The following is a 26,679-nucleotide window of genomic DNA, read 5'->3' as shown; positions in this document are numbered from 1 at the left end:
AAGCCGTGCTGGTACCTCGAGGTATGTAGAAAAAATATTTAATTAAAGCTGTGTCTGTGTCCAAATCCCTGAGTCTCCAAATCAGCATCGAATCTTCAGATTCGGATTTGGCCGAATCGAATCAAGGACAGTGATCCAAATCAATTAATCGAATTACCGTCCCTGATTCAGGCCAAATTGAATAGGGCCTGCTTCGCGCACCCCTAATATAGGCAGTCCTTGACTTAAGACGTTTCGAGTTGCAATGAACGGCACTTAGGAGGCTTATAAATTGACACCCTGTTTCAATGTTCTGATGTCAGTTTCAACTTTACGACGGTTGATCCGACATGATGCCACACCAGCTTACAAGTTCACTGAATCGCCCATCTCCCTGGAGAACATCTGTCCAAACTTCCTTGCATGCTTTCTTTAAAAAAGCAGACAAGACTCCAGAAAAATCTGCAGCCAAGAATCCTGAGAAGTCTCCAGCCAAGAACCCTTCAAAAAGTCCCACAAAGTCACCTCAAAGAAGTCCTTCCAAATCAATATGATTGCTATTTACAATATAAATACATTAATGTAGCTGTATTACTCATCTATAACTGACTGAGCACAAAATTCTGTGTTATTTTCCGTGTTAATAGGGTATTGGGCCTTGGTTCAGGAACCAATCAATCCCCCTTGTATAACATTGTTCCTGTGGGAAAATCGGTTCCAAGTTGCAATGTTTCTACTTAAGCCGCGGTTTTCAGGAACCAATTGCATCGTAAGTCCAAGGATTGCCTGTAGTGGAGAGGGACACGAGAGAGGAGGAGTTGGAAGAAGATATGTATGACCGAAGCCCTCCAAAACCATTTGATGGATCCACTATGAAATCTATCTTAGAACCATCCAGTTTGGTCCTGTTGAGGTTTGAATGACATCATTTAATAAGCATCAGTTTTAGAGAAAAGGTCATTTTCGGATCAACAGTTTATAAAATGTTCAGTATTTTGGCATACTATGAATATTGATGTCTGTGACTTCCACCCCACCGAATGTCAAAAACCTGGGTATACAAGACGGCTTTTTAGAGAGCTGGTGTGGTCTCCTCTCCATGAAAGTATCTTGAGATGATGGTCACCAGTTTACAGAAAATACGACGCATACATCCTATAATAATAGCTGATAAGCAGGTTTGTTTCTTAAACAACTAGTCACTTGATATTAATTATTCAACAACATTCATCCAGTTATTCCATCTTATTTTTAATGTCATCACACTTCTCTTAAGACAATTTATAGTAAAGAAGACTTCTCTTCTGGAATTTTCAACTCGATAGAGAAACGTACTTTGAAACCCTTCAGGGTTTCTCTGTCTCAATGAATGTGCACCAGGGGATTTAATTTAGGTTGAACAGGCAGATGTAATTCTGGCAATTACTAATTTTTGTTCATGTGGCTTTGCAAACATAACATTCTGTTGACGTAATTTTCCATGTGTATATAGTATCCTAACTTTTTAAAAATAGATTCCATTATGTGGCACCATTCTGACCTGCACACAATTCATTGATAAGATTGGAAGTTTAGCTGCAGAACACACCTCTACCATTTTATCTAACAGTGTAACTGACAGCAGTAATATGTAATCCTCCCCTGTGTAGATCATCAGGAGAGTGGGACACTTTGCTGGAGAGCTTCAGTAGCAGAGTGGGTCAGATTCTGAAATCTTGGATTCCATCCAGTCTCCTGATGGATATGTGCTTCTAGTGGGCATGTTTTTTTCTGTTTCTCCCCTGCCAAAATTATGTCCTCTTGTGTTCTGTCTCGTTAAGCCTATCCCTATCCTTTGTCTTATCTACAGTTGGCCCTTCGGTTGGTCATTCTTTCACTTAGCCAATTCCATTTTCTGTTCCCCAGGATTTTCACTCTACTCCTAGTCTTCTTTCCCAACAAAATTTCAGAATCCAGTTCCAAAACATGGTGACACTATAGCCAAAGAAAAGGTCACCAACCTTAACACAAGCTGTCATCTTTATTGAGCCTCATCCTTGGAAGCAGTTGAACCATTCTGACTGTTTCCAAAGAAGTCTGAGACAGACACCTGATATGGCAGAGTTCTTTCTATCCAGGTGTTTGGTCAGAGTTATAAGCAACTGAAAAGAGGGTCTTTTAATGGAAGGTGTCTGGTAGCCTAATCCTAACAATTAGGCCTTTCACTTCTCTCTTCTAGCAATAGAATGTTGAAAAATAACAGGATGACTGTAGTACAGCTCCTGGGTTGTCCACTGGTTCCTATTTCACTTTGGTGGGAAGAGAACAAGAAGTTTAAGAACAAACCAACAACTTCAGTCAAATAGAGAAGAGGATTCATAAGAGATTTTGAAGTTTCCTTTTCATTGTGGGCTTCCCAACTACTTTGGGGAGCAAAGTAGGCCTTTGGCAAGCATCTCTCCTCTTATCTTAATTGGGAAAAGTGCCTGCAGCCCTGCCACTTGTTTCTTCTTCCTCTTTCATGAGTGTCTCTGCTGCTTTTCCTCTTGCCTAAAACATTGTTATAATGGGCTCTTGTACTTTTGCTCCCCTTCATGAGTTTCAACTCTGTCAGTTACGGAGCTGTCCTCTGTTTTGGGGGGGCCTCAAAAGGAGAAGAAAAGGCTTTCTCCTAATGTCTAAGAAGGCTTTTTTCAGCAGCAGAAAAGCTGTAAAAGAGGAGAGAGAAATCGATAAGGGGCTGACTTTTGGGGGGACTGTTAGGAGAGATGAAGGCACAGAAGGCTGGAGGTACTACCCAGCAGGTGAAAAACTATGCATGTTGCTTTTACATTTCTTTCCACTTCCTCCTCCTTGATTCCCTGCTGCTAATTCTAATTTTTAAAAAATCAAAACTTATGATGCACATCATAAAGCAGTGCAAGTTTTCCGTCTTACTCTTTTGCTTATATGTTATATCCCTATCCCTACTCTTTTGCACGTTTGTGTACATGTTTCTAGTGCCCAGTGTAGTAGGGCTTTAGTCTCAATTTGTGACTTTGGGCACTACCACAATATAGATATTAATGAATGACTATAAATGGGAGGAGAAAGTTACAGGGAAATCACATTGAGTAGAGAAGGGAAAAAGATTGGAACAGGAAATGGGGAAGACGAGGGGGAATATAAAGGCAATGCGTTAAGGTCAAGGAGAGCTCATGGAATGAGGCAAAGAATCACTTTCCAGCAAAAGAGGTACTTGAAGCCACATATTGCAGCAGATGAGAAGACTTTTTCTTTTGCTGGTAGTACTAAGGGAAGTGGCTTCAGTTCTTGCTGATGTACCAGATAGGTAAAATTGGTTGTTTTGAGGAGCATCCCAATAGTAAGCTAAACCTGTTTTCAAAAAATAGACATTTCTGTGGTAATGAGTCATGAAATACGGATTCCACAAAAAAATATACTGTTTGGCAGCAATGATATAGCAGCACACTTCAACGTTTCTGACTCAACAGAGATACAAATATCTTTTCTCAGGGTGGAGGTCTTTTAAATATTTTAGTAAAAATGTAGTAATGAAAAAAGCCTGTAACTATTGTGATTGATGCAGTAAAAAATTAGGATAATGCAGGTGTCTTGATAGAAGTTATTAGAGGGTTTGAAGAATGCAGTAAGAACATCTGTTTAAAAAAAAAAATTCAGAAAAAGCACAGTCCTTGCTAGCCAACTGATTCCATTGATACCTCAGGCAGAGCTGTAGATAACAGAGTAAATATCATACAGATTTGCAGGACTTCAGAGACTAATATTGTTCACGTGCCTTTAATAATACACTCTTGCTTGCACTTCCATTAAAAAGACACAGCCTAGAACAGTGGTTCTCAACTTTTTGACTCAAGGAAAAATAGAAAAAATTACAGTTCTTGGCTTGCACTCTTTTTTAATCCAGAAATATAATAGAGCAATTCTTTTGTTGCAGACAACTCAGACCACAGCAGGTCAGAATGTTTTTAACCGTATAGATTCCTGTTTGAAATCTCTGAGTTTATCTTGTGAATCATGTTGTCACTTCTAACAGTGCTAACACTGTGTGGCGACCCACAGCACCCTTGAAAAGATGTCAAGGCTACTCAGGGTCCTGCGGCACCCTGGCTGAGAATCCCTGGTCTAGAGAAAACTTTCAAGTACAGTACCATATTTAGCATTGTAAATATGAATGAATTAATTGTCTACCAAATTTACTTAAATAAAGTGTGATCTAGTGTAATTAGTACTACTTAATTGCTATGTTCATTAAACACAGCAAGATTTTCTATTAATGGAAAACCTAAATGTAAGAAGATGATTTACTAATGTAGAATAAAATGTGCAAACTCAAAAAATATTTAAAAAGTAAAGTCCGTAGTGCTAACTCATCTCAGTCATGCTGCTGCACATCCTACATATTTTTCTTAGGGATATTTTTTTTGTGCATTTTAATAGTTTGGTAAAAAATTGCTAATGACTAAATAAACCACTTCCAGTTACCTGTGTTTATTTCTATTCACAGTGCAATAATACATTTTTAATTAATGAGATCTCATTATAGCTATTTCACCCTTGGAAAGTGATATAAAGTTGCCAATTTTAAGGAAATCATTGAGTTTCTGAATCTGTGATGTTCTTACATAACCTTAGTAAGATGCATTGTTCAAACTATCATGGAAATACTTGCACGTAAGAGAAACGGTATTTAAGAAAGTACTCTGAGTTTGGGATCTTAATGAGCTGCTCTGTGATTTGTATCTTTGGTTCTGAAGGATTATAAACTTTAAATACTTTGTTTAACATTGCAGAGGAACTGGATTGCTTAGCTAAATGTGATTGGATTACTTTATGGAAGATTTCTAAAATGTAAACATTTGTGCTCATCGGTTGTCAGTTTGTGATTGAATGGCTAACTTGTGGCTGTATTCAGTGTACAGTTGTATAAAGGCTGTAGGTTAGAGTCTTTGTTGTTCAGCATCCAGGTGGATAAAAATCAATGATTTTTTTTTAATTACAATTTGGTTTTTTATTTAATCTTTTTTTTTGTTAAGATGCTTAAAAAAAATAAACCTATATAAAGAAAGTTTTAATTTAAGATATGTTAAAGCTCAAAGATACCATCGTGGAATAGGGATTATAACTTTTAATTATATACTATTTGAGACCCAAGATATTCACGTAAGCTTTTTAGAAAAGTTTTATATATAGGTTACAACAGGCCATGGACTATATTAGGGGCCAATCTTATAGGGTTCCCAGAGGCTCCTCTATAGATTAGTAAAGATTAAAGAAAACCACTCTACCCAGTGGGACTTAGTGCTCAGTCTAGAAGATCCCATTATGCACCAGTTGGATACCGCAGCTGGCAAAGTGAACAAAACTCTGGCTTGCATCTACCGATGCATCTCAAACAAGACCCAGGATGTCATCCTCCTGCTGTACTCGGCCTTGGTGAGGCGGCAGCTGGAGTACTGCATCCAATTTTGGGCTCCACAATTCAGGAAGGATGTGGAGAAAGAGTCCAGAGAACAGCCATGTGCATGATCAGAGTGCAAGAGAACAGGCCTTATGAAGAGAGGCTGCGAGCCGTGGGACTCTTCAGCCTGGAGAAGCGCAGGCTTAGGGGTCACTTAGTGGCAGCCTATAAGTACATAAGGAGTGTGTATCAGGATCTGAGGGAACACCTATTCACCAGAGCACCCCAAAGGATGACAAGGTCAAATGGTCACATACTCCTCCAAGACCATTTTAGACTGGACATAAGGAAAAACTTCTTTACTGTCTGAGCCCCTAAGGCCTGGAATGGACTCCCCCCAGAGGTAGTGCAAGCACCTACTCTGGACACTTTTAAGAAACATTTGGATTCTTATCTTGCTGGGATCCACTGACCCTAGCTGACTTCTTGCCCTTTGGGCCGGGGGCTGGACCCAATGATCTTACGAGGTCCCTTCCAGCCCTAATGTCTATTCAATCTATGAAAATCTCTGTGATGATTGGTTTCAGTTCTCAAACTGGACTTGTATCTGCAGAGATAACATCCTTGTTAACAGCACTATATGCAGATGAGAGATAACTGACCTGATTACCTACCCGTCAGCCCACTTGCTCTCTGCAACTTTGTGTATGCAGAGTCAAGCCCTTACCTCTTTCTAAAAGTGCAAATTTTCAAGAAGTTAAATGAATAGAGGATTGTTGGGGATGGAATAGGAGTCTAGAGATAAATGAAAGGAGCATGGGGCAATAGAAATGAAGGAGAAACTTTTTGAGCAGAATACTCTAGAAGTCTTGAGGGATATGTTTCTGAGTATAGCCTCTCCATTGATTTCAGATCTAGCAAGGGAATTGTATGGTAGAAGGGAAAGCCCATCCTAGCAGCAGTCTTGCCAGGCCATGAGAGAGAGAAGAAATCAAAGATGAGAAGAAATCTAGAAGGAAGTGAAGAAAGCCCCAAGCTAATAATATGGCTACAGCGCTCATTTGGTGTCTGCCTAATACAGCATGGGAAAAATATCCTCCAAATATTCATGATTAATTTAGTGAATTGGAAATAGTTCACCTCCCAGTGACTTCACAAGTATCTGCTTCAGTTAGCTTTGGTAAATAAAATAACCAAATCATAATTCAGTCTTCTGATGTAGCTGCAAAATTAATCTGAAAAAAATCTCAAAATAAATTACTGCTTTAAAATGTATAGTGTGCACCTTCTAATAATGAAACCTACATCTATCTCTGAATTGTGAATAATATGTATTACATTTATATCAAATAACAAGAATGCACGTTTTGTAAAAAACAGTGAATAAATGGAGGCTTCCTGAGCAGTGATTTAAATTGATTTGATTTAAATGAAACCCACCCTGTTTAGCACTTTATGTAGTTATGTACACCTGTGCAAAAATGAGTGTGAAATTCTACCACTTTGATTTGGTGCTGTTAAACACTCACTGTGAACAGGTGCAAAGTGAAAGAGAGTAGAAATTTGGGCCATTTAACTTAGGTGAAGATAAATCGATCCATTTCCAACCCCTGTACAGAAAATAAGGCTTATGACTGTCTTTAAGGGCACCCTTTTAAAAGCTGTAAAATGCATAGCTCGTCAGCATGATGGTTATAATATATATAAAAGGTCCACTTTCTTCTTTGATTCAGGAGAGGCAAGACTAGTCCCAAACCATGAAATAATTTATTTTAGAGCATTTCCCATCCAAAAATTAAATAGAGCTTTTCTTTGTTTTTTGGTGTTTTATAAATGAAAACAGCTAAGATTAAGAAGAATTTATTAGAATTCTAGATTTTTATACTTCTGTTAAAATTAAACATTTTCCCAGGCTAAAATCTTTAGCCTGATTTCTTCCCCCCTTTTTAAAAATAAAATGTTAATCTGGTTTAACCTTTCCAAGTTATGTGATACCATCTTTATCATTAACAAAAAAGAATCTTAACTCTTACTAACTTAATAAAAAGCATTGTTCCTTGCTAATTAACTTTTCATATCATATTTCAAGCTCCATTATTACTGCTTTTGTCAATATACTAGTTCCTTTTACTGAGAAGGATTATATTTCTCACAAGCAAGTCAGTTGCCCTCCCAGCTGTTGCTTTCTCCATTGTGTGATATGGTAGTATAGTCTGAGCATGAAGGAAGCATGAGTAAAGCAAAATAATATAGGAAGAAGCCACTTTAGAGGATAAGGAGATATAACAGTAGCACTGCAGAAGTGGAAAATGCCTATAACCATGCTATTCTTAGTGGAACTGTGCACAGATTTTGAAGATGGATAAACCGCTGTCATTTAAATAAAAAGCAGCTATCATTCAAAATATTAGAAAGCAGGAACACAAGGATTATATTTATACAATGAAATGCTCAAAAACAAATTGATAGAGTTGGTGTTAGCTTGTGTTATTGTGAATAATTGTGCTACCCCTCTGACAACAATCTAAGTAGTCTCTTTGAGGAGGCTGGCTTTTCTCCGCACAGTATGGCTTTCTAGTTCAAGTCCATAATGATCTATAAGATGGAGGTACTTGATATTTCCCACTATAATGATCCAGATCTTAGAATTCTGAAATTGGTAACCTATATGCAGAAGTCCCAAGCAAAAGGTCTTGTTTCATTAGAACGTATCAACTCTATTGCAAGAGCATTATTCATGGCTTATTGCTGAAGAAAGAAAATATTGATAGTATAGAAGTATGTCAGTTTCTTTGGGGTAAGAAAATGCTAGAATAGATTTAAATTTACTAAATTTTTAAGGAATTTCAAGTTGTAACAAAGTTAGATTATTCAAAGGAAGAATATCAAAATGTTTGGTGACTGAATGCTTTTTTATTTTAATAAGGAAAGTGCTGTGTGGACTTAATGGTGATAAGAGATTGTGTTCCAAGAATTTAATGATTGCAGACAGGTTTAATATGTTAAAAGCTTCCTATATTGATAGGGCAGTGTGAAATTGTATTTAAAGGACACCCCCCCCCCTACATTTTTTGTGACATTAAATTCTGGTAATTCTCATTGTGATATTAACATTGATGAAATGAAAGTTTACGGCTTCTGTTTACTTGCCCATAGTTTGGGAATGTGATTTGAGCTGATGTGATAGTTGTATATGTTTGACAAATTTAAAGCGTTCAGTAATGGACAATACAAGATAATCAGGGATCCGGGTTTTCTGTTTCCCACAGAAAAACAGAAAAAAACGCAGATTTTCCCTTTTAACTGGGGGGGGGGGGGGAAGCAGATTTTTCATTTTAACAGAGGAAAAGGTGGATTTTGCATTTTTGCAAAGAGCTCTCTGAAGGCTGGCAGAGTTCTAGCCTGCAAGAACTTCTTGAAAAAAGGGCAGGAAACCCTAAGCCCTGTCCTGGGGAGGGGGGAGAGGAAGAAGGAGAAGGGGCAGAGCCTGGGATTCAGTCAGGGGCGCCTCTCATGGCCATGACCACCCTGAGGCCCTGCTGCTACTGAGCTGCCAGTGGTGGGGGCTGTGTACCACAAACCCCACAACACTTCACAACCTCCCCACAAACACCACACTTGCCCACAAACCCCCCCCCATCCTGCCACACCTTCACAAATCCCCTCCATATACACACCCCACACCCACCCCCCAACTATACAAAGTACCTGCATATATTTCTAAGGAAGGTTCAAATAGTGTTATATTTAGTTTAATTTGTAAAAAATAAATGTAATTAATTGTGCATAACTTTGAGTTTTCCTGTGCATAATTTTGAATTTATGTGCATAATTTTGAATTTTTCTGCATATAATTCCCTGGGGTGTACAGACTGGTCTTAGCAGGAGCTTTGATTTTCCATGATGAAAAACCCCAAATCAAATGCCAAAATATATAGGTATTTAGAGTTTATTTTATTATAGTGATTTTGTTGCTGGTAGGTTTCCATATTGCTTTAAAACTGTAAATATATCAATAAAACATTGTGTTCAACTGTATAAAGATCTAGATGGATGGATAGATATTAGGGCCACGTGAAGCTTCGGTCACTGATTCGATTCAGCGGAGATTTGGCCCTGTTTGATAGCTGAATCTCCAAATAGAATCAGAGGACCCTTTAATCTCTCTGAATTGAATCAGAACCCTCCAAATTGATTCGGAAAGTTTCAATTATTTGGACATAGGCACAGTTTTAAATGTTTATTCTTGATACCTCAAGGTACCAGGCAGCTTGTGAGTGTTAAGATGCTGGGGCGGATGTAATGTCCAACAGGAGCAGGGGTGGGGGGAGTCCCCAGTGTGCTCAGCAGCAGACCCATAAGTGGACCAGAAGCACTTCCAGTCCACTTCTGGGTCCACAAGGGAGTGTGCAGAGACCCCCTCCCCTGTGCCCCTCTGGCTTGGTGACTGGTGCCTCCTGGGTCTGGGGAGTACCTGGGGGTTCCCCTTGTGGCTGATCATTGAACTTGGGGGGGGGGACTGCACTTGGCAGCAGATCCAGAAGTGGACCAAAAGTACTTGGTCTGATGGTGGGGCTCCATCTGCCCCACCATCAGAGCATTCATGAGCTGCACCTGGTACCTCGAGGTATGTAGAAAAACATTTAAAGCTGTGTCTGTAGCCAAATTGCTGATTCTCCAAATCAGCATCGAATTGGGACAGTGATCTGAATCAGCTAATTGAATCACTGTCTCAGATTTGGGTTAAATCCAAATCAAATACGGCCCATTTTGTTTCTAAAAAAATGTCATGGAGCAATGCAACTTTGGGTCACAAAGCATAGAAAAACAACTGTCTTTTGTCAAGAGGCACAGTGCCTAATGTGTATATTGGATAGATAGATGAAGTCCTTGCATCTTAAACGCAATAGATTAAGAGTTTTAATTTTCAGTGGTTGTTCCTTTATACATTAGTGTATCTGTAACTAATATTTCATTTCAAGTTCTAGTATATGGTAAACTCACTATGAGAAATTGCAAACCCCTTAAAATTAGTCTGACATTTGTTTAACTGGAATGATGTGTCCCCACAGGAGGAGCAGGCTGCTAAACTGAAAGCTGAGAAGATCAGGGTTGCTTTAGAGAAGATTAAAGAGGCACAGGTGAAAAAGGTGAGCTGTATTTATTTTATTTTACCAGATGCTAAGTTAATATTCATTTAATCAGGAAATTAACTCAGTTCAGTTCTGCTCATCTCTGTTTGATAATAGTTATTAAGCTATCTTAATAATATAAAAAGGACTTAATGTTGCATTTACTATATTATTCAAATTTAAGATGACCTCCTATAATTCAATTCCATACATGGAAAATGTATAATTTTATTATTTTTCATATATAGAATCTAATTATTGGAAGGTTGTCTTTAATTCATTCTCAGCCCCACCACCGCTGCAGGGGGGCCAAGCAGTGGGGATGCAGGTGATACGGGGAGGTCAAGAAACCTGCCCCCTGCTTATGCGCCCCCCCCCCCCCCCCAGCTTCAGGCATCCCTTCCCCTTCTGTTTCTCCTCCTCCCCCCCTCCCCTTCCTCTTTCCCCCCCAGCTTTTGCTTCATTTTTCCCCCCCCACTCCCACCGCTGCAAGGAGGCAAGCAGTGGGGCTGCAGGTGGTGTGGGGAGGTCAAACAGCTTTCCTCCTGCTTGTGCCTGCCTTTCCTTCCCCATCTGCTTTTCCTCCTGACCTTCTCCCCAGCCTCTGCTCCCCCTTCATCCCCCCCTTTACTTTTGCTCCATGCCGGCAGGCTCCTCCCTCATAGAGCACAGCCTCAGCCCCCATAGCAGCTGTGTGCCCCAGGCTGCAACATGGACAGAGCCTGCCAGCATGGAGCAAGGTAAGGAGGGGGAGGGAGAAGGGCAGGAAAGGGGAGCAGAGGCTGTGTGGGTGAAGAAGCTGCAGGGGGGAGCTGGCGGGGGTGCAGGGGCAGCATGGGGGTTGGGGAGGAGCAGCCACTACAGCCCTGATCTTGGGTAGGGCCTGAAGCTCAGGCTGTAGCAGCTGCCTGCCCTCCACTGCCCTCGTATGCAATTCGAAGATGAGGGGCTTCCCCTCCCCCCATGGTTAATTCTGGCTTTTTTTTTCTTTATAGCTCCTCATTCAATATGTGTATGTCAAGTACTCCAACTTTCAGCTTGACACAGTCTATAATTAATAAAAGGCAGAATAATATTAAATGAGGAAAACTGAATGTTTCACTTCAGGCTATGTCAAAGTTAATGGTGTTTTGACATTTATGAACATTGTCAAGTGGTTTAGGATCAGTATTTATGTGTATTATAAATAAATCTGTATGTTTCAGCACTAATAGGAAGACTATCAATATTTTTAAATCACAAAAAAATATTTAAATTCTGTATTTAGTACTTAAATGCTGTGATGCTTTTCTATTGTGCAAGAATTAAAAGTAAATCAATACATTTATTTTAACTTTGCATTTGAATGAGGAGCAAAGAAAGGAAGCAAGTAGTATAACTGCTGGAAAGAAAAATATAAAGTTCTTTCAGTTTTACTAGTTCGATATAAGTTATAGAATTAAAGTGGATTTTTTTTTCTTCAGTAGTGTTGTCTTTACAATACAGTGGCAAATGAATTTTGAAAACAGTGCTTTTTTTCCCTGCTCCATCCTTAAATAAAGCAATTTAAAATAAGGTCAGTTTAATTTTTCAACTTGGATATTCCAGCAGTTAATCGATACTGTTTGCACAAAATGTGGCAGAATGTGACAATTTTTATGATGTCGGTTTTTAAATCTAATATGATATGTCTGCATTGACCACCTTCATTTGGAAAGATGCTTGTGATATGTTCTGTGTATTTCATTTACATGCAATTGTGACTCCTTAAGTTAGATCTAAGACCAGAGTTCCTACTATGCACCTAAGACTGTTTTAAGAATGTGTTGGGTTTTAGTGAGTAGGAAAGCTAAAATACCCTAGAGATGAAGATGAATTTTCAAATATTTGAATTCTTCAAACCAAAACTAATATTTGCTTCAAATACCATTTTTTCTTGGTTCTGACAAGTTAAGTCAGGGAAATCAAGATGCTAAAGGGGTGAAAAATATAATCTATGAATAATAGCGGCTTTGTGATGCATGCATCTCTTGTACAATTAAGTGAAAATTATATAACAGCCTTGCATACTTGTATGTTTTAACTGAAATAAAAAGAAAATTTAATAAGTATTTGTATGGTACATCATTGGAAATAATTCATCATTGGCTTCATTTTTTAAAGAAGAGTTAATCAATTTCCATGGGAATTAATTCTGTGGGGATGCTGTTTGTCAATCGGGATAGTATCTATTGGCATCTGGCCTCAGTTTCCTTACTGGCATATAGCTAAAAAAAAGTGGAATATAACTTTTACATAATGCAAAGGGAAATGGTTGCCTGATAAGTGTGCTTTGAAGTGAGAATCTTGATATTTTTATTTTAGGGGGAAAAATTATTTGGATTACATCATATACATGTTGACATGAGTTTAATTTTATTCTTGTAATCTAGGGTCAGTAAGGAGTATGTGATATTAATCCCTTTTCTTTTTCTGCTTATAGCTGGTGATCAGAGTCCATATGTCTGATGACAGCTCCAAAACTATGATGGTAGATGAGAGGCAGACAGTGAGACAAGTGCTGGACAATCTGATGGATAAATCCCACTGTGGTTACAGCTTGGACTGGTCACTGGTAGAAACCATTTCTGAATTACAAATGGGTTAGTAAGCCTGTTAGTAATGTTGACTCCTACTTGTTTTCTTAGTAGTGTTACTACTTGACCTGGTAGTTCTCAATGCCTCTTTAGATTAATTTTTTTCATCATTCACTACATTTAATCATTTTAATATTTTTGGTTAATATTCAGGTTTTAGTTCTGCACTTTGCTGTTTCTTTGCACTAAGGGCTCACCATCAGCAGCAATCCCTTGCAGTCAAGGGTGATTGTCGTCCATTATTGCATTATCAGTGGGTCCAAAAATGGCTGACGAGGCCAATCTGGGATCAACAGACTCTGTTGCAACTTGGGCCCATGTTTCCATGCGAGGTGGGTGGCTCTGGATTCTTGATTCAGTCTGCCACACACCGTTTCTGCTGCTCCTGCTTTTCTGTCTCCTGTTCTCATTGTAAGGTTTCAAAGTATTGAGATCTGTGCAGCAGACTCTTTCTCCATTTGGGGTGCTCCTGGGCGATAGTCTCCCACGAGTGAATGTCAGTGGTGCATTTTTTCAAGTTGGCCTTGAACATGCCCTTGAAGCGCTTTCTCTGTCCTCCTCTTGAGCGTACACCTTGACTGAGCTGAGAAAATAAAACTTGTCTTGGAGTCTGGAGTCAGAAATCCAGATGATGTGGCTGGCCTAGCAAAGTTGATGTTGGATGATCATTGCCTTCAGGCTCATGGTGTTGGCCTGCGAGAGGATGTTAATTTTGGTGCATCTGTCTTCCTGCTGGATTCCAAGAATCTCCCTCAGGCAGCGTAGATGGTGCTTCTCCAGGATTTGGTATCTCCTGTACGTTGTCCACATCTCAGCTCTTTTACGCTAAGGTGATAAACCATGAGCTTGGTTTCGAATCTGATGTCACGATCCTCAAATACCCATTTCCTCAGGTGTCTGAAGGCTGCACTTGTATTTTTAAGGTGATGTTGGATTTTTTCATCTATATCAGCCTTCTGTAAGAGATGGCTTCCAAGGTACAGGAAATAGTCAATGTTCTCCAGAGTCTCACTGTGAATCTGAATTACTGGAGCTGGGTACTGCTCGTTAAGGGCTTGTTGATGAACAACCATAGTCTTCTGAATGTAAGTGTCAGTCCCATTTTCATAGAAAATTAGGGTTGGAAGGGAACTCAGGAGGTCATCTAGTCCAACCCCCTGCTCAAGGCAGAACCATCCCCAACTAGATCATCGCAGCCAAAGCTTTGTCTATCCAGGTCTTAAAAACCTCCAAGGATGGAGATTTCGTCGTCTCTCTGGGCAACCTGTTCCAGTGTTTTACTACCTTCCTAGTGAGAAAATTCTTCCTGATAGCTAACCTAAACTTCCCTTGCTGCAACTTGAGACCGTTGCTCCTTGTTCTGTCATCTGCCACCACTGAGAATAGCCTAGCTCCATCCTCTTTTGAACCCCATTTCAGGTAGTTGAAGGCTGCTATTAAATCCCCCCCCCCCCCCCCCCAGACCAAATCAGCCCAGTTCCCTTAGCCTGTCCTCATAAGTCATGTCCCCCAGCCCCCTCACCATTTTTGTGGCCCTCTGCTGGACTGTCCAATTTGTCCACATCCTTTCTGTAGCGGGGGACCCAAAACTGAACATAGTACTCCTGATGTGGCCTCACCAGTGCTGAATAGAGGGGAATAATCACTGCCCTTGACCTCTTGGCAACACACCTACCAATGCAGCCCAGTATGTTAGCCTTCTTGGTAACAAGGGCACACTGCTGGCTCATATTCATCTTATCGTCTGCTGTAACCCCCAGGTCCTTTTCTGCAGAGCTGCTGCCCAGCCAGCCAGCCCCTAGCTTGTACTGGTGCATGGGATTGTTCCGTCCTAAGTGCAGAACTTTGCACTTATTCTTGTTGAACATCATGAGATTCCTTTTGGCCCAATCCTCCAATTTGTCTAGGTCACTCTGAACCCTAGCCCCCTCCCCTCCCCTTTTTCTTGTGTGCCTTAGTAAAGACATTGACAGTTGCCTGAATATCTGCTTTCAAGTGAGCACATGCTACAGCATCAGTGTACTGAACCTCCATGACTGGTCAGGGTTTTGGCTTGGAGTTGGCTGAGATTAAACAGCTTACCATCTGTTCAGTAGTTTAGCTCCAGTCTGAATGGAAGTTTATTGGTGGTTAGGTGTAGCATTGCAGTGAGGAATATCAAGAAGAGTGTTGGAGTGATGATGCAGCCTTGCTTAACTCCCATCTTAACATCAAAGGGATCTGTTATACATCTATTGCTGAGAACCACCATTCACATACAGTCATGGAGCAGGGAAAGAGTGGTGATGAATTTCAGTGGACATCCATACTTCAGAAGGATCTTCCATTGCACTTCTCGGTTGACAGAGTCTAAGGCTTTCATGAGGTCAAAGAAGGCCGTGAAGAGAGGTTAATGTTGTTCCCAGCGTTTTTCCTGCAGTTGACGAGTGGTGAAGTTCATGTCAATTGTGCTTCTTGATGCCCTAAATACATACTGCGATTCCAGGAGGAGCTGTTCATCAAGTGGAAGGGGAGACAGTTCTCTCATTGATCTTTCCTGTGGTGGACAGCAAGGTGATCCCTCTAATTTCTAGTTGGACCCATCTCCTTTTTGAAGATTGTCACAAGCATGGCATCCTTAAGGTAATCTCATAAATAAATTAAGAGGCTGTAATATAGACGTTTACAGGGTCCGGTGGGTGGCAAATTGGTTTAGCGGTCGCACCCAGAGAGTGGTAGTAGACAGGTCGGTATCAACCTGGAAGGATGTGGGTAGTGGGGTCCCACAGGGTTCAGTCCTTAGACCTGTATTCTTCAATGTCTTCATCAGTGACTTTGGATGTGGGTGTGAAGTGTACTCTGTCCAAGTTTGCGGATGATACTAAATTGTGGGGTGAAGTGCATACTCCAGAGGGTACGGAGCGATTGCAGGCAGACCTGGACAGGTTAGAAAAGTGGGCAGTACACTATAAGCTGCAGTACAACAAGGACAAGTACAGAGTGCTGCACCTGGGGCACAAAAATATTCAGCACACCTACTGGCTGGGAAGTGACCCTCTCAGCAGCACAGAAGCAGAAAGGGATCTCGGGGTCATAGCAGACTGCAAGATGAACATGAGTCATCAGTGTGATGAAATCATCAGCAAAGCTAACTGCACTTCATCATGCATCAGCAGATGTATGACAAATGGATCCAAAGAGTTGATACTTCCCCTCTATGCGGCATTGGTTGGACTGCAGTTGGAGTACTGCATCCAGTTTTGGGCACTGTACTTCAAGAAGGATGTTGATAGACTCGAGAGAGTCTGAAGGAGGGCGACTCGTATGGTTAGGGGCTTACAGGACAAGCCCAATGAGGACAGACTGAGGGACCTGGACCTCTTCAGCCTCCACAAGAGAAGGCTGAGAGGTGATCTCATGACCACTTACAGATTCATTAGGGGGATGCAGCAAGGGATCAGAGAGGCTCTGTTCGCTAGGGCACCTCTTGGGGTAACAAGTAACAATGGTCACAAACTGACAGCAGATTTAGGCTAGACATCAGGAAAAACTTCTTCATTGTAAGGGTGGCCAAAATTTGGAATGGGCTTCCAAGGGAGGTGGTGCTCTCCCCTACCTTGGGGGTCTTTAAGAGATGCCTGGATAGGCATCTGGCTGGGGTCATTTTCCTGCCTAGGCAGGGGGTTGGACTCAATGATCTGTTGAAGTCCCTTCTGACCCTAGCATCTATGAATCTTGGATTTCTTCCTTGTTCCAGATACTTAAGATGAGGGCATGGAACTGACATGTGAGCTCTCCCCCTGCTTGAAGATTTCACTCAACAGGAATTCACTCAACATAGTATCCTTAATTATTGGAGATGTTGATGTGTCCTACGTCACTTTAATCTTCATTAATTATAGCTTGTAGTTCTAAAGGTTCAGTATGTGATCAGTGTCATTATCCTTTGTAATAACACAGAATAATTGATTTGTAAAACTAAATATAAATCACATCCTCCTTTAATGGACTGATGAAAAGTCAGCCAAGTCCAAAATACCTTGTCACAAGGACACTAAAAAGGAAAGGAAGAAGTCCAAACGAAAGTTCAGAATCTGAAAGCATATTCTCCATAACAAAGAGAAGAAAGGGACTTAGGGAAGCAGGGGGGGGTCTTCCCTAAAAAACTTATAGGGAGAAAAAGGTTGATCCAAAAGTGTCCTGAAGACATAACTTTCTGTTTAGTCTCTTTTCTAGATAGGGCTCCTCATATATTTCTGCATCGTTTCAGTATATTTCTTGCTCTTACTCCTTGGTTCTCCTTCTGCTTATTCTGACTGCCCTGTGCTATTTGATACTTTGTGGATCAAAAAGATAGTTAAGCCTTTTCTGAGGCAATTATTAATATTTTACATTAATGGTACAGCAGTGTGTTTCTTTAAAATGAGCAGGCATCAATCTGTCTTCATATCACTTCCTGAGACCAAACTCTCTTTATTCCATAAGCTACGTTCTGCAACTGCAAACTTGAGAGATTTAGGATTTTTTCCCCCATGGCAATTGTTTGTTACTAGATTCAGTATGGTTTAGGAATTTGTGGTAACAGTGAATAAGTCTCATTCCATAACCATTCATTGATTGGCAAATAATTGTGCCTTTGATAACTTTCTAACGGTGCTACATTTTTATTGAAATTCCACAACTTTTTCAAGTCCCTTTGTATTAATGAGAAGGTGGATTCTACAGTTAATAATAGCTTGTTCTCTAATAAAATTTTGCAGATGGAAAAAGTGCATGTTTAGAGTTTGTACCATATATTGATACAGTAGATGTATGTCTTACAGTATTATAAAATACTATAAGTATTTTACTTTCAAATGTGCCAGTATGAAACAAACCTGTTTTATCTTTCAGATTTCTTGAGTTTCCTTCCATGTTATCAAACTGGCCCCTGTACTTGTTTTTCCTTACTTCTGCTACAATATTCTTTCAAGTCATATTGCAAAATGTAACAGTAGAATTTTTTATCTTTACTTTTTGTCATTTATACAGAGAGAATCTTTGAGGACCATGAAAATTTAGTTGAAAACCTTCTGAACTGGACAAGAGACAGTCAAAACAAACTTATGTTTGTGGAACGTATAGAAAAATATGCTCTTTTCAAAAATCCCCAGGTAAGTGTAAACTGTGTTTGAAGTTAAGAAAAAAAATCAGATTATAGACTTCTCTTGATAGTACCTGTTTTAACATTTTTCTTTTGATATTGACATCTGTACAAACAGGTACAGATTAGTTTTGACCGTAGCTCCAAAATACACATTGTGGTCAGTGCAGAATAAAATGCCCCCATAGAAAATCTTGATCTAAGCAATCCATTTTCTAAGTTTGAGAATACTTTCAAATATTACTTTCAAGCTAGTGTGCTAGGCATCTTTGTGCCCAAGGTAGCAGCAGTGCATAGACTGACTTATTTTTATGCCAGCCTCCTGTATCCCACGCCCCCTCCTTTGCACTCTGTCGGCTTTTTACACTATTGCATAGCAGCCTATTTGACCACTTCACAAGTATTTTTCACCATTATCTAGTCCTGTTCACCTCCAAAGGCTTGGGGGATAGGGTTTGAGCTTGTTTGACTAGTGTTGTTACTACTAATGGCTACCTGTGGAATGTGGATTCTACCACAGTGGGACAGAGACACAACCACCTGGTAGGAAAAAAGAAAAAAGAGCGCACATGTCCCCAAGGAGTTGCTGTCTTCTTTTGTTCACTTGTGTCCCTAGATCAACCAATTAAGAGGAGAAAGATAGCTGTTTTCAGTAATTAGCTGCTGAGGTATGGTAGTTAGGTTTTTCTGTTAGTAGGTGCAAACAGAAAATGGTAATATCATGCTGGAGGGCTAGAAGCACCGAAGGGACAAAGGTAGAAAAAGAAGCAAAAAAACCCAAAAACATACAGTTTGAAAGATATAGAATTAACAAGGAGTATATTTAACATCACTACAGTTGCTCATTCAGCTTCTTGTCTACATGTTGTCTACTTATGCTGTGGTCCATTGCAGCATATGCCACGTTTTTATGCCTGTAGAATATGTGGCAGAGTAAGCCCCTGGTGCTGAATTAGAAAAAAAAATTATTAGTGATGTTGGATGCTTCAGTTCTTGCATTCCCACCTGAAAATACTGTAAAGAAACATGATTTTTCAACAAGAGCTTCACATCTCCCAAGAAACCCAGGTTTCTGTTAAGTACCTCAAGATGAGGCACCCAAAATTGTAGGCAGTTATGAAAACTTAGTCCTTATCCATGAAACCCTTTCTTTTCATTAGTTATCCTTGAGAGTGGGCCACCAGCCTAAAACAGCAGTGCAGAATATACACAAATAAGTATTTCAAATTGGTTAAAAGGTTGGATCTGATTTAACACCCTGAATGTTGCTCCCTCTGGAAAGAACAAGAGAACATGAAAGGGCACGGCAGATGTTTCCTTTCACTATATCAAATGCTTTCAGATTAGGTGAGGAAGAGTTCAGGATCATTGTATTAGTTAAGAGATTGTACAGTATTGTTACTCTTACCCATAGTACATATGAATTGCAACTTAAAAAACAAAGGAGAAGAAAAATAACTATTTGGCCACCAGGAAAAAAAATCTTTATAGAAATATTTTTATTTGAAGAAACTATCGAGGTGGAGTGGAAGGAAGTAGGAATACCTCTACATGTACTTCTTGCAGTGAATGAGGGAGTCTGTTAAAAGTTCAGATTCCTCATCTAACTTTTATCCCGAGTTTTAATGTTATCTCTATGTGTATTAAACTGGCCAGTGATTGGCTTTATGGTTTTGTAACAGGATTTCTGTTCCAGGGGTGGCCATGACACCCCCTGGTGGCCACGCAACCCCTGCCCTGCTCCAGCTCTAGGGTGCCCTTCCCTTCTTACCCATCATGCCTTGATGTATTTGTTTGATCAAAGCAAAGGCTACCTAAGGGTCCTTGAGCGAGCCCCAGTTCTTCTAGCTGCTAGCAAGTCCCTCCTTGACCGTGCTCTGCTCTCATTTCTTCCCCTGTCAGGCTAAGTGGGTCCTTCTGACCCATCTGAGCCACCCCAGGGCACATGTAGCCCTGGTTGTTATGTGGCTCCAACTGCCCCTTACACCAGACCCATACCTTGCAGGTGTTACTGTGAAATCATTCCCTTGTTGGGGCCTTGGTCTTCTCGGTCTCCACCCCTTTTCTTTTGCTGGGCCTTCTAGCTCCAGTCCACTGTCCCAGACTGAGCTTATGGGTACCAATCCATCTCTCTTCCTTGGATCTTGAACCCCCTTGCCCTGGTATCAGTCCTTAGACATCCTTGGCCCTGTCCTTGCCCTGCTCTGGCTCTGTTTGTCTAGGACCCCTGGCCCTGTTTCTGCCCTGGTTTGGGCACTGAGCTTCCCTTGGCGCTCTCTGCCTGGGTCTCCTGGCCCTGCCTGGCTTTTGCCCAAGCTAGGCTACCCTCTCCTTACCTGACACCTGCTTTTGAGCCAAAGCCCATTCCATGTCCTGGGCCCCTGGCTCCTGTTGGGCTCAGGACACCCCCACATGCCCTTAGACCAGGGGTGGGTAATTATTTCAGCCAGAGGGCTGCTTACTGGGTTTTGGCAAGCCATCAAGGGCCACATGACAGGCAGCCTGGGACAGATAAATATAAATTTTCTAAATTTTTTAGGGACCCTGCAGGCTGGATTTTGCCTGTCTCTGCCTTAGGCACTATTGGAACCTCTGCCAACCCCTGGCACACCAAAACCATTGGATTAAATTGTAATGAAGGAATATAAACCCACTGGCTGTGATATAAATTAAAGCTGCACTAAATCCAGACATCAACAGTAACTTACTGTCAGAGCAGCCATGCCTCCCCTTGCCCTAGATTACATCCCCCTGATAGCAAGCCTTCAGTGCATTGCTTGCATTTTTAGGGGATTCCAGGAGTCACCAGAGTCCTTTCCTACCATCTGTGGCCAGGAGCTGCTCACTCTGCAACTTTCTGGGCCAGCCTTGCCTGACCTGGCTCAGGACCTTGACTTATATGCAAACTAAGCCCTGCCCCTTCCAGTCAGGTGGTGCTCCAACTGATCAGGGGTTTCTGGTTAGGGAGATTGGCACGGCAGCTTATGACCAGGGATCCGGGCTTTCAGAAAAATGTGGATTTTCTCCTTTTAAAGGTTGCTGGCAGAGTTGCAACATGCAAAGGGATGCTTGAGGCTGGGGGGGAGCAGGACACAGGGGTCTCCCTGTGCCATGTGCACATGTATATATGCATGTGGCAGCCAGACTGTGATGGAGAGCAGTTCTGGCAGCTCCCTCCAGGTAAGTCTGTGGGGATGGGGACAGGAGGGGGCACAGGCAATGTGTGTGGGGGGGGAAAGAGCACATTGTCATTGTCCCCCGCCTTCCACCCCTCCCCCGCCCATTTCTGTACCCACAGTGGGATGCAGCCTGGCTGGACCAGCTCTGAACAAGAGCTGCCTCTGCAGCCCAACGGTCGAGACCTGCCACAGGACCACACCACCATGAGCCACCAAGATGAGGTGCAGTGGCAATGCAGAGTTGTGCCTCCCGCTGCTGCCAGGCAGGCACAGGGCATCTCACCTTGGCGGCCATGGCAGTGCAGCACTCCCTCCCACACTGGGTCCTGCCTTCTGCTCTGTAGAGGTGGCTCCTGCCCTGAGATGGTCTGGTGCAGCTGCAGCCCTGCACCCTGCTGTGGATGCAGAAATCTTGGGGGGCACATGTCCCCCACCCCCTGATGCATTGCCTGTGTCCCACCAACTCCACATGCTGCCTGTGACCACATCCCCCCCTTCCCCATACACCCACTTCATTCCCCACACACTGGGGATAGAGGAGATGTGGGTTGGGAGTAAGGAGCACCAGCAGGGCTTGGGGGGAGTCAGGAGTGAGGGGCACCAGCAGGGCTGGCGGATGCTGGGGGTCTGGAGTAAGGAGCACTGGCAGACCCGGGGGGCTGTAGGCTGGGGATGATCAGCACCAGCAGAGCTAGGGGCCATGGGACAGGAGTGAGGAGCATTGGCAGGGCTTGGGGGGGCTATGGCTTGGGAGTGAGGGGCCAGGAGCAGGGCAACAGCATAGCAGGGCTGCTCAGAGCGCCGTAAAGCGGGGGAAGCAGGAAAGGACAAAAAAAAAACAAAACACCAAAATATAGGTATTTAGAATTTATTTTATTACAGGCAGTCATCAGACTTACGACACAATTGGATCCTGAAAACTACATCTTAAGTTGAGACATTGTAACTGGGAACTGATTTTCCCATAGGAACAATGTTAGAAATGGGGGATTGGTTCCTGAACCAAGGCCTGATTACCCTATTTTCACCAAAAATAACACAGGATTTTGTACTTAGATAGTTACAGATGAGTAATGTAGCTACATGAATGTATTTATATTGTAAATAGCAATCATATTGATTTGGAAGGACTTCTTTGAGGTGACTTTGTTGGACTTTTTGAAGGGTTCTTGGCTGGAGTCTTCTCAGAAGTCTTGGTTGCAGGTTTTTCTGGAGTCTCTCTGCTTTCTTAAAAAAAGTGTCCAAGGAAGTTTGGACAGATGTTCTCCAGGGAGATGGGCAACACAGCGAGCTTGTTTGCTGGCGTGACGTCACATCAAGCATTGAGAAGTTGAAACTGACGTCAGAAAGTCGAAACAGGGTGTCAATTTATAAATGTCTTAAGTGCTGTTCGTTGTAACTTGAAATGTCTTAAGTCAAGGACTGCCCGTATGATTGAGGTACTGGTAGGCCTCCAAATTGCTTCAAAATTGTAAATACAGCAATGAAACATTGTGTTCAACTGATACCTATATATATATAGTGGCGTTTCATTTTAATTGTGGAAAAACGCAGATTTTGAGGTTTTTAATCAGAGAATTTTCAATTTGTGTTTTTATCAGAGTATTTGGGATTTTTAAACAGAAAAAAACAGATTCCTTGCTTATGACTGCTGCTCTAGCAGCCTCCCTGCTGCGTGAGCTATACTCTGCTCTACTGGCCTGTTTCCTTAGCTCCCTAATTCCCTTGCAACCAACTCCCCTCAGGCAGAGATTTCCTAACTTGCCACAGGTACGCCCCTTCCCTCTAATGGGCAGCTCCCTGCTTATGTAGCCGTGTTTCTTTGCTGTCTTCCGTCTTCTGGCTAGTCCCTATTCAGCTTCCTGGGCTCTGTCTGCTGCCTTTTCTCTCATTAAAGTAACAGGAACCCAAGACTCCCTGTTACAGGCTTGTAAGGGTAGGATGAGATCTTGCCTATGAGGCTGTTACTTAAGGTAATTTCTCATAAACTAACAACTGAAAAGCTTTCTTAAAATGCACAGTGTAATTTTTTGGTCCCAAGTATACTTTAGCAATTCATCACATGACTCGTGTGCTCTAAATCTGTGTTTATTGTGGATTATATTACTAGGAGACCAGAGAAGTCTTAGAAAATGGCTAAACCCTTACCAGTAAGGAAAGGTGAAAAAGAAAGAACACTTGGTTGTACTTCAGAACTTCAATTGAAGTTTTATGCTTTCATTTTCTCTTGCTGCAGAACTATCTGCTGGGGAAAAAAGAAACCTCTGAGATGGCAGACAGAAACAAAGAGGTGCTGCTAGAGGTAAGATTGCTATTGTAGAGAGTGATGTTTATTTCTTAGTTACAGTATGGTAAACTTAAAAGTTTGCTAAGATGTACACTGATGAATGAAGAGGAGTGAGTTTCCTGGCAGTGTAAAGCAGGATATGTTAAATGTGAAGTATTTACCTTGGAGATGTTCCCCTGTTCTTTGTGAATAAAAATGTTTGGGGATTTTATTACATTAACAGCAGAATTGAATGAATGATCTTGTATTGGGATCAAATCTGTACAGTTGTATTTAAACATAGTTGAGACTTGCAGGACTCTAGCATAGTGTTTGATCCCATGAAGATATGGACATTTTTTCTAGAAGTGGTACTTTCCAAACTTCTGTCTGCTACCCATATAGTATTAGGTTTGCATAATACAGCTGAGTCTCAAGCAACAGTTTGTTGTATCCAAAATTGTATTGCTAAGCAAATGTATAAGAAATTGAAACAGTAATAGTTTAATAGATCAAAACCCCCACAAAATAATAAAGACAAGGGCAAAAAAAATGTATTAGACAAGGGAGCTAATTAAAATGAAAAAAAATTAAACAGCTTTTCAGAACAAAAGCAACCACAAATAGAAAAAGATATCAAATATTAAATATAACCTCAGGCTCAATTTTCTACAGTTCTGTGCCATTTGAAAGAAGAGACATCCTAATACTGAAAATGTTTTCTAGCTGTTACATTCAGATGACTAGCACTTCTAATACAAAATGGGAGGGTAATGGGAGTGCTTCCTTTTGGAAATAAACAAGTATGATTTCAATGGAATAACACTGAAGTAAATATTTAAAATAGGGCTAAAATATATTGGATTACACTTATTAAGGTTCTATTTATAAATAATGTATAAATGATTATTAAATTATGAAGAGATGTTTTAATACATGGTTAAACAGTTGCTAAAAACCGTTTGAATTAGGTTGCTTGTAACCATGACAGAGATGCAACCAGCATTTACACCACCTACTTCTGTTCTCATAATCCTTTATAACACCTACTAGTTATTTTTTAAACATGTTGGAGCATCTGTTAATCCTTTAGGAATCTTTTATCAATATAAACTTAATATAAAGCATGACCAACATTTGTAGTGTGAGCATTTAGTAGGAGATGAATCATGATTGGGCCCAAGTAATTATTAATTGGGCTTTTTTTTGCATATTTGGGAACTAGGACTCATTTGCCAGGTTTGACTAGGAACAGTTGGTGCACTTCAGGACCAATTGTTGATAAGCAGCATTTAAGAACCTTCGCAGTAGTGGCTGAGTAGCTCCTTTGTTAGTGTTCTCTAAATAAGAAAGAAATTAGCTCAGAAAATTCAAAGATCAAATGGGCCTGTAAGACTGAATTACCTTTTTGCTTTATAATTGGTCCCTCCATGTTATAGCTGAGTACAGAAGAAATTGCTCCTGGTATGTGTTCTCTAGATAAAGGAATTCCATCTACAGCACTGTAAAGTCAGTCAGTTTCATCATTTAAAAAAAAAATTAGCATGCTACATGTTCTCTCTCTTTTCAATGGTCCCTTTGGTTCTCTATAGGAATGTTTTTGTGGAAGTTCTGTAACAGTGCCAGAAATTGAGGGAGTCCTGTGGCTGAAAGATGATGGCAAGAAGTCTTGGAAGAAACGTTACTTTCTTTTGCGAGCTTCTGGAATCTACTATGTTCCTAAAGGAAAAGCAAAGGTGGATTTTTTATTAAAAAGCATTGTTTACTCTAACTTGCTATCTGGTAACTGTATTCTTCTGGAGGAAAAAAGGCAAATAAAACACATCCTGTTGATAATTTAATCCTGAATGTCACATGTAGTAGAAGCCTTGAATACTACTGCTGAACTTCAGCATTATGCTCTTGTGTAGCTTACTGTCAAAATCCCTTCCTAAAAAGCATTTTATGGAATATGTTTATTCTAGAAGCATGTAATGCAAGGATTCTGACCCCAGATTAAAATGCAGGTCATGAAGATCTTCCATTTAGAAGAGTTTGACTTGCATATTTGTTCGAAATAGAGCATTTTCCCTGAAAAGTTAGTATTTGGGTTCAAGTGAATATCTTTCTCCCTACCTGCATCAGTAGGCCTGTTTTTCTCTGACACTGCAAATATCAGTGACTGATATCATATTTTCACTGACTGACACTGCAAATATCAGTGTATCCTTGACTGACACGTGCCAGGAAAACTAAAAAACTTCTAAATTACTGTTAGAAGTTCATATCTAGTGGCTCCTTTTTAACTTAATTTTAAATGTGGTTTTGAGTTGATACATATTCTGAAATCAATTCACAGTTTCTAAAAGCTTGTTTACAGAAATAATAATATAAAATAGAATAAAAATAAAAGCTTAAATATTTCCAAACGTCCTGCCAGTTTTGGGTTTGTTTGCTTTTTTTCAAGATCTCTGGAGTATTTTCCTCTCTCTGCAATAGAGCATTCTTATAACTAAGACTTCTTACAAAAGCTCAGATTCAGACATTTATCATGCTGTGTTGGAAAATTGGCTGAATCTCCCTGAACTTCTGTAGCATGAATTATAGTATATGGTTCTTGGGTTTAGTTTCTTGGCACTGGTGCATCCATTTGCAGCAATGTGCTTTGTTCTGAATAGTTCAAAACTAAGAGTTTCTCTGTACATTCATTTTGCAGCAGTTTATTTAAAGGTGTGAAATTCCACCAATTTTTGTTCTTTGTTACTTACACCACAGTTTATGTGGATCTCCTTGGTTATGCTTGCCAATATGCTTATCTCTGTAGCTACCAAGCTGACCCAATGTATGTAAGAGTCACTTCAGAAATAGCTGCTGCAGTTTAACTACATCAGATGTCTAGCTAAACTGGTGAACCTATCTACATTAGTGCTTCTTAACAGGTCTGCTACAGAAACCTGCCAGGGGTGTTGTGATGTTGTTGCTGCTGCCACGGGGTAGAACTGCCCC

The 26,679-nt window shown here is 40.8% G+C and overlaps 1 protein-coding gene across 6 annotated transcripts in view; it reads left to right on the top strand.

The window, feature by feature from the left end:
- RAPH1 (Ras association (RalGDS/AF-6) and pleckstrin homology domains 1) overlaps window positions 1-26,679 on the top strand; it is a 214,662-nt gene that overhangs the window by 126,662 nt on the left and 61,321 nt on the right. For all 6 annotated transcript variants that reach the window (XM_059727087.1, XM_059727086.1, XM_059727085.1 and 3 more), the window contains 5 exons: window positions 10,453-10,530; window positions 12,974-13,133; window positions 18,138-18,259; window positions 23,665-23,730; window positions 25,287-25,430. In XM_059727087.1, the coding sequence (XP_059583070.1) occupies window positions 10,453-10,530; window positions 12,974-13,133; window positions 18,138-18,259; window positions 23,665-23,730; window positions 25,287-25,430 (570 nt within the window). The remainder of the gene's footprint in view (window positions 1-10,452; window positions 10,531-12,973; window positions 13,134-18,137; window positions 18,260-23,664; window positions 23,731-25,286; window positions 25,431-26,679) is intronic.

This window comes from Alligator mississippiensis, chromosome 4, assembly GCF_030867095.1.
Source record: "Alligator mississippiensis isolate rAllMis1 chromosome 4, rAllMis1, whole genome shotgun sequence".
In the NCBI taxonomy this organism is placed as follows: Eukaryota; Metazoa; Chordata; order Crocodylia; family Alligatoridae; genus Alligator; species Alligator mississippiensis.
Note: the sequence above shows the minus strand (reverse complement) of the source record. Positions and strands in the feature narration are given on the sequence as shown.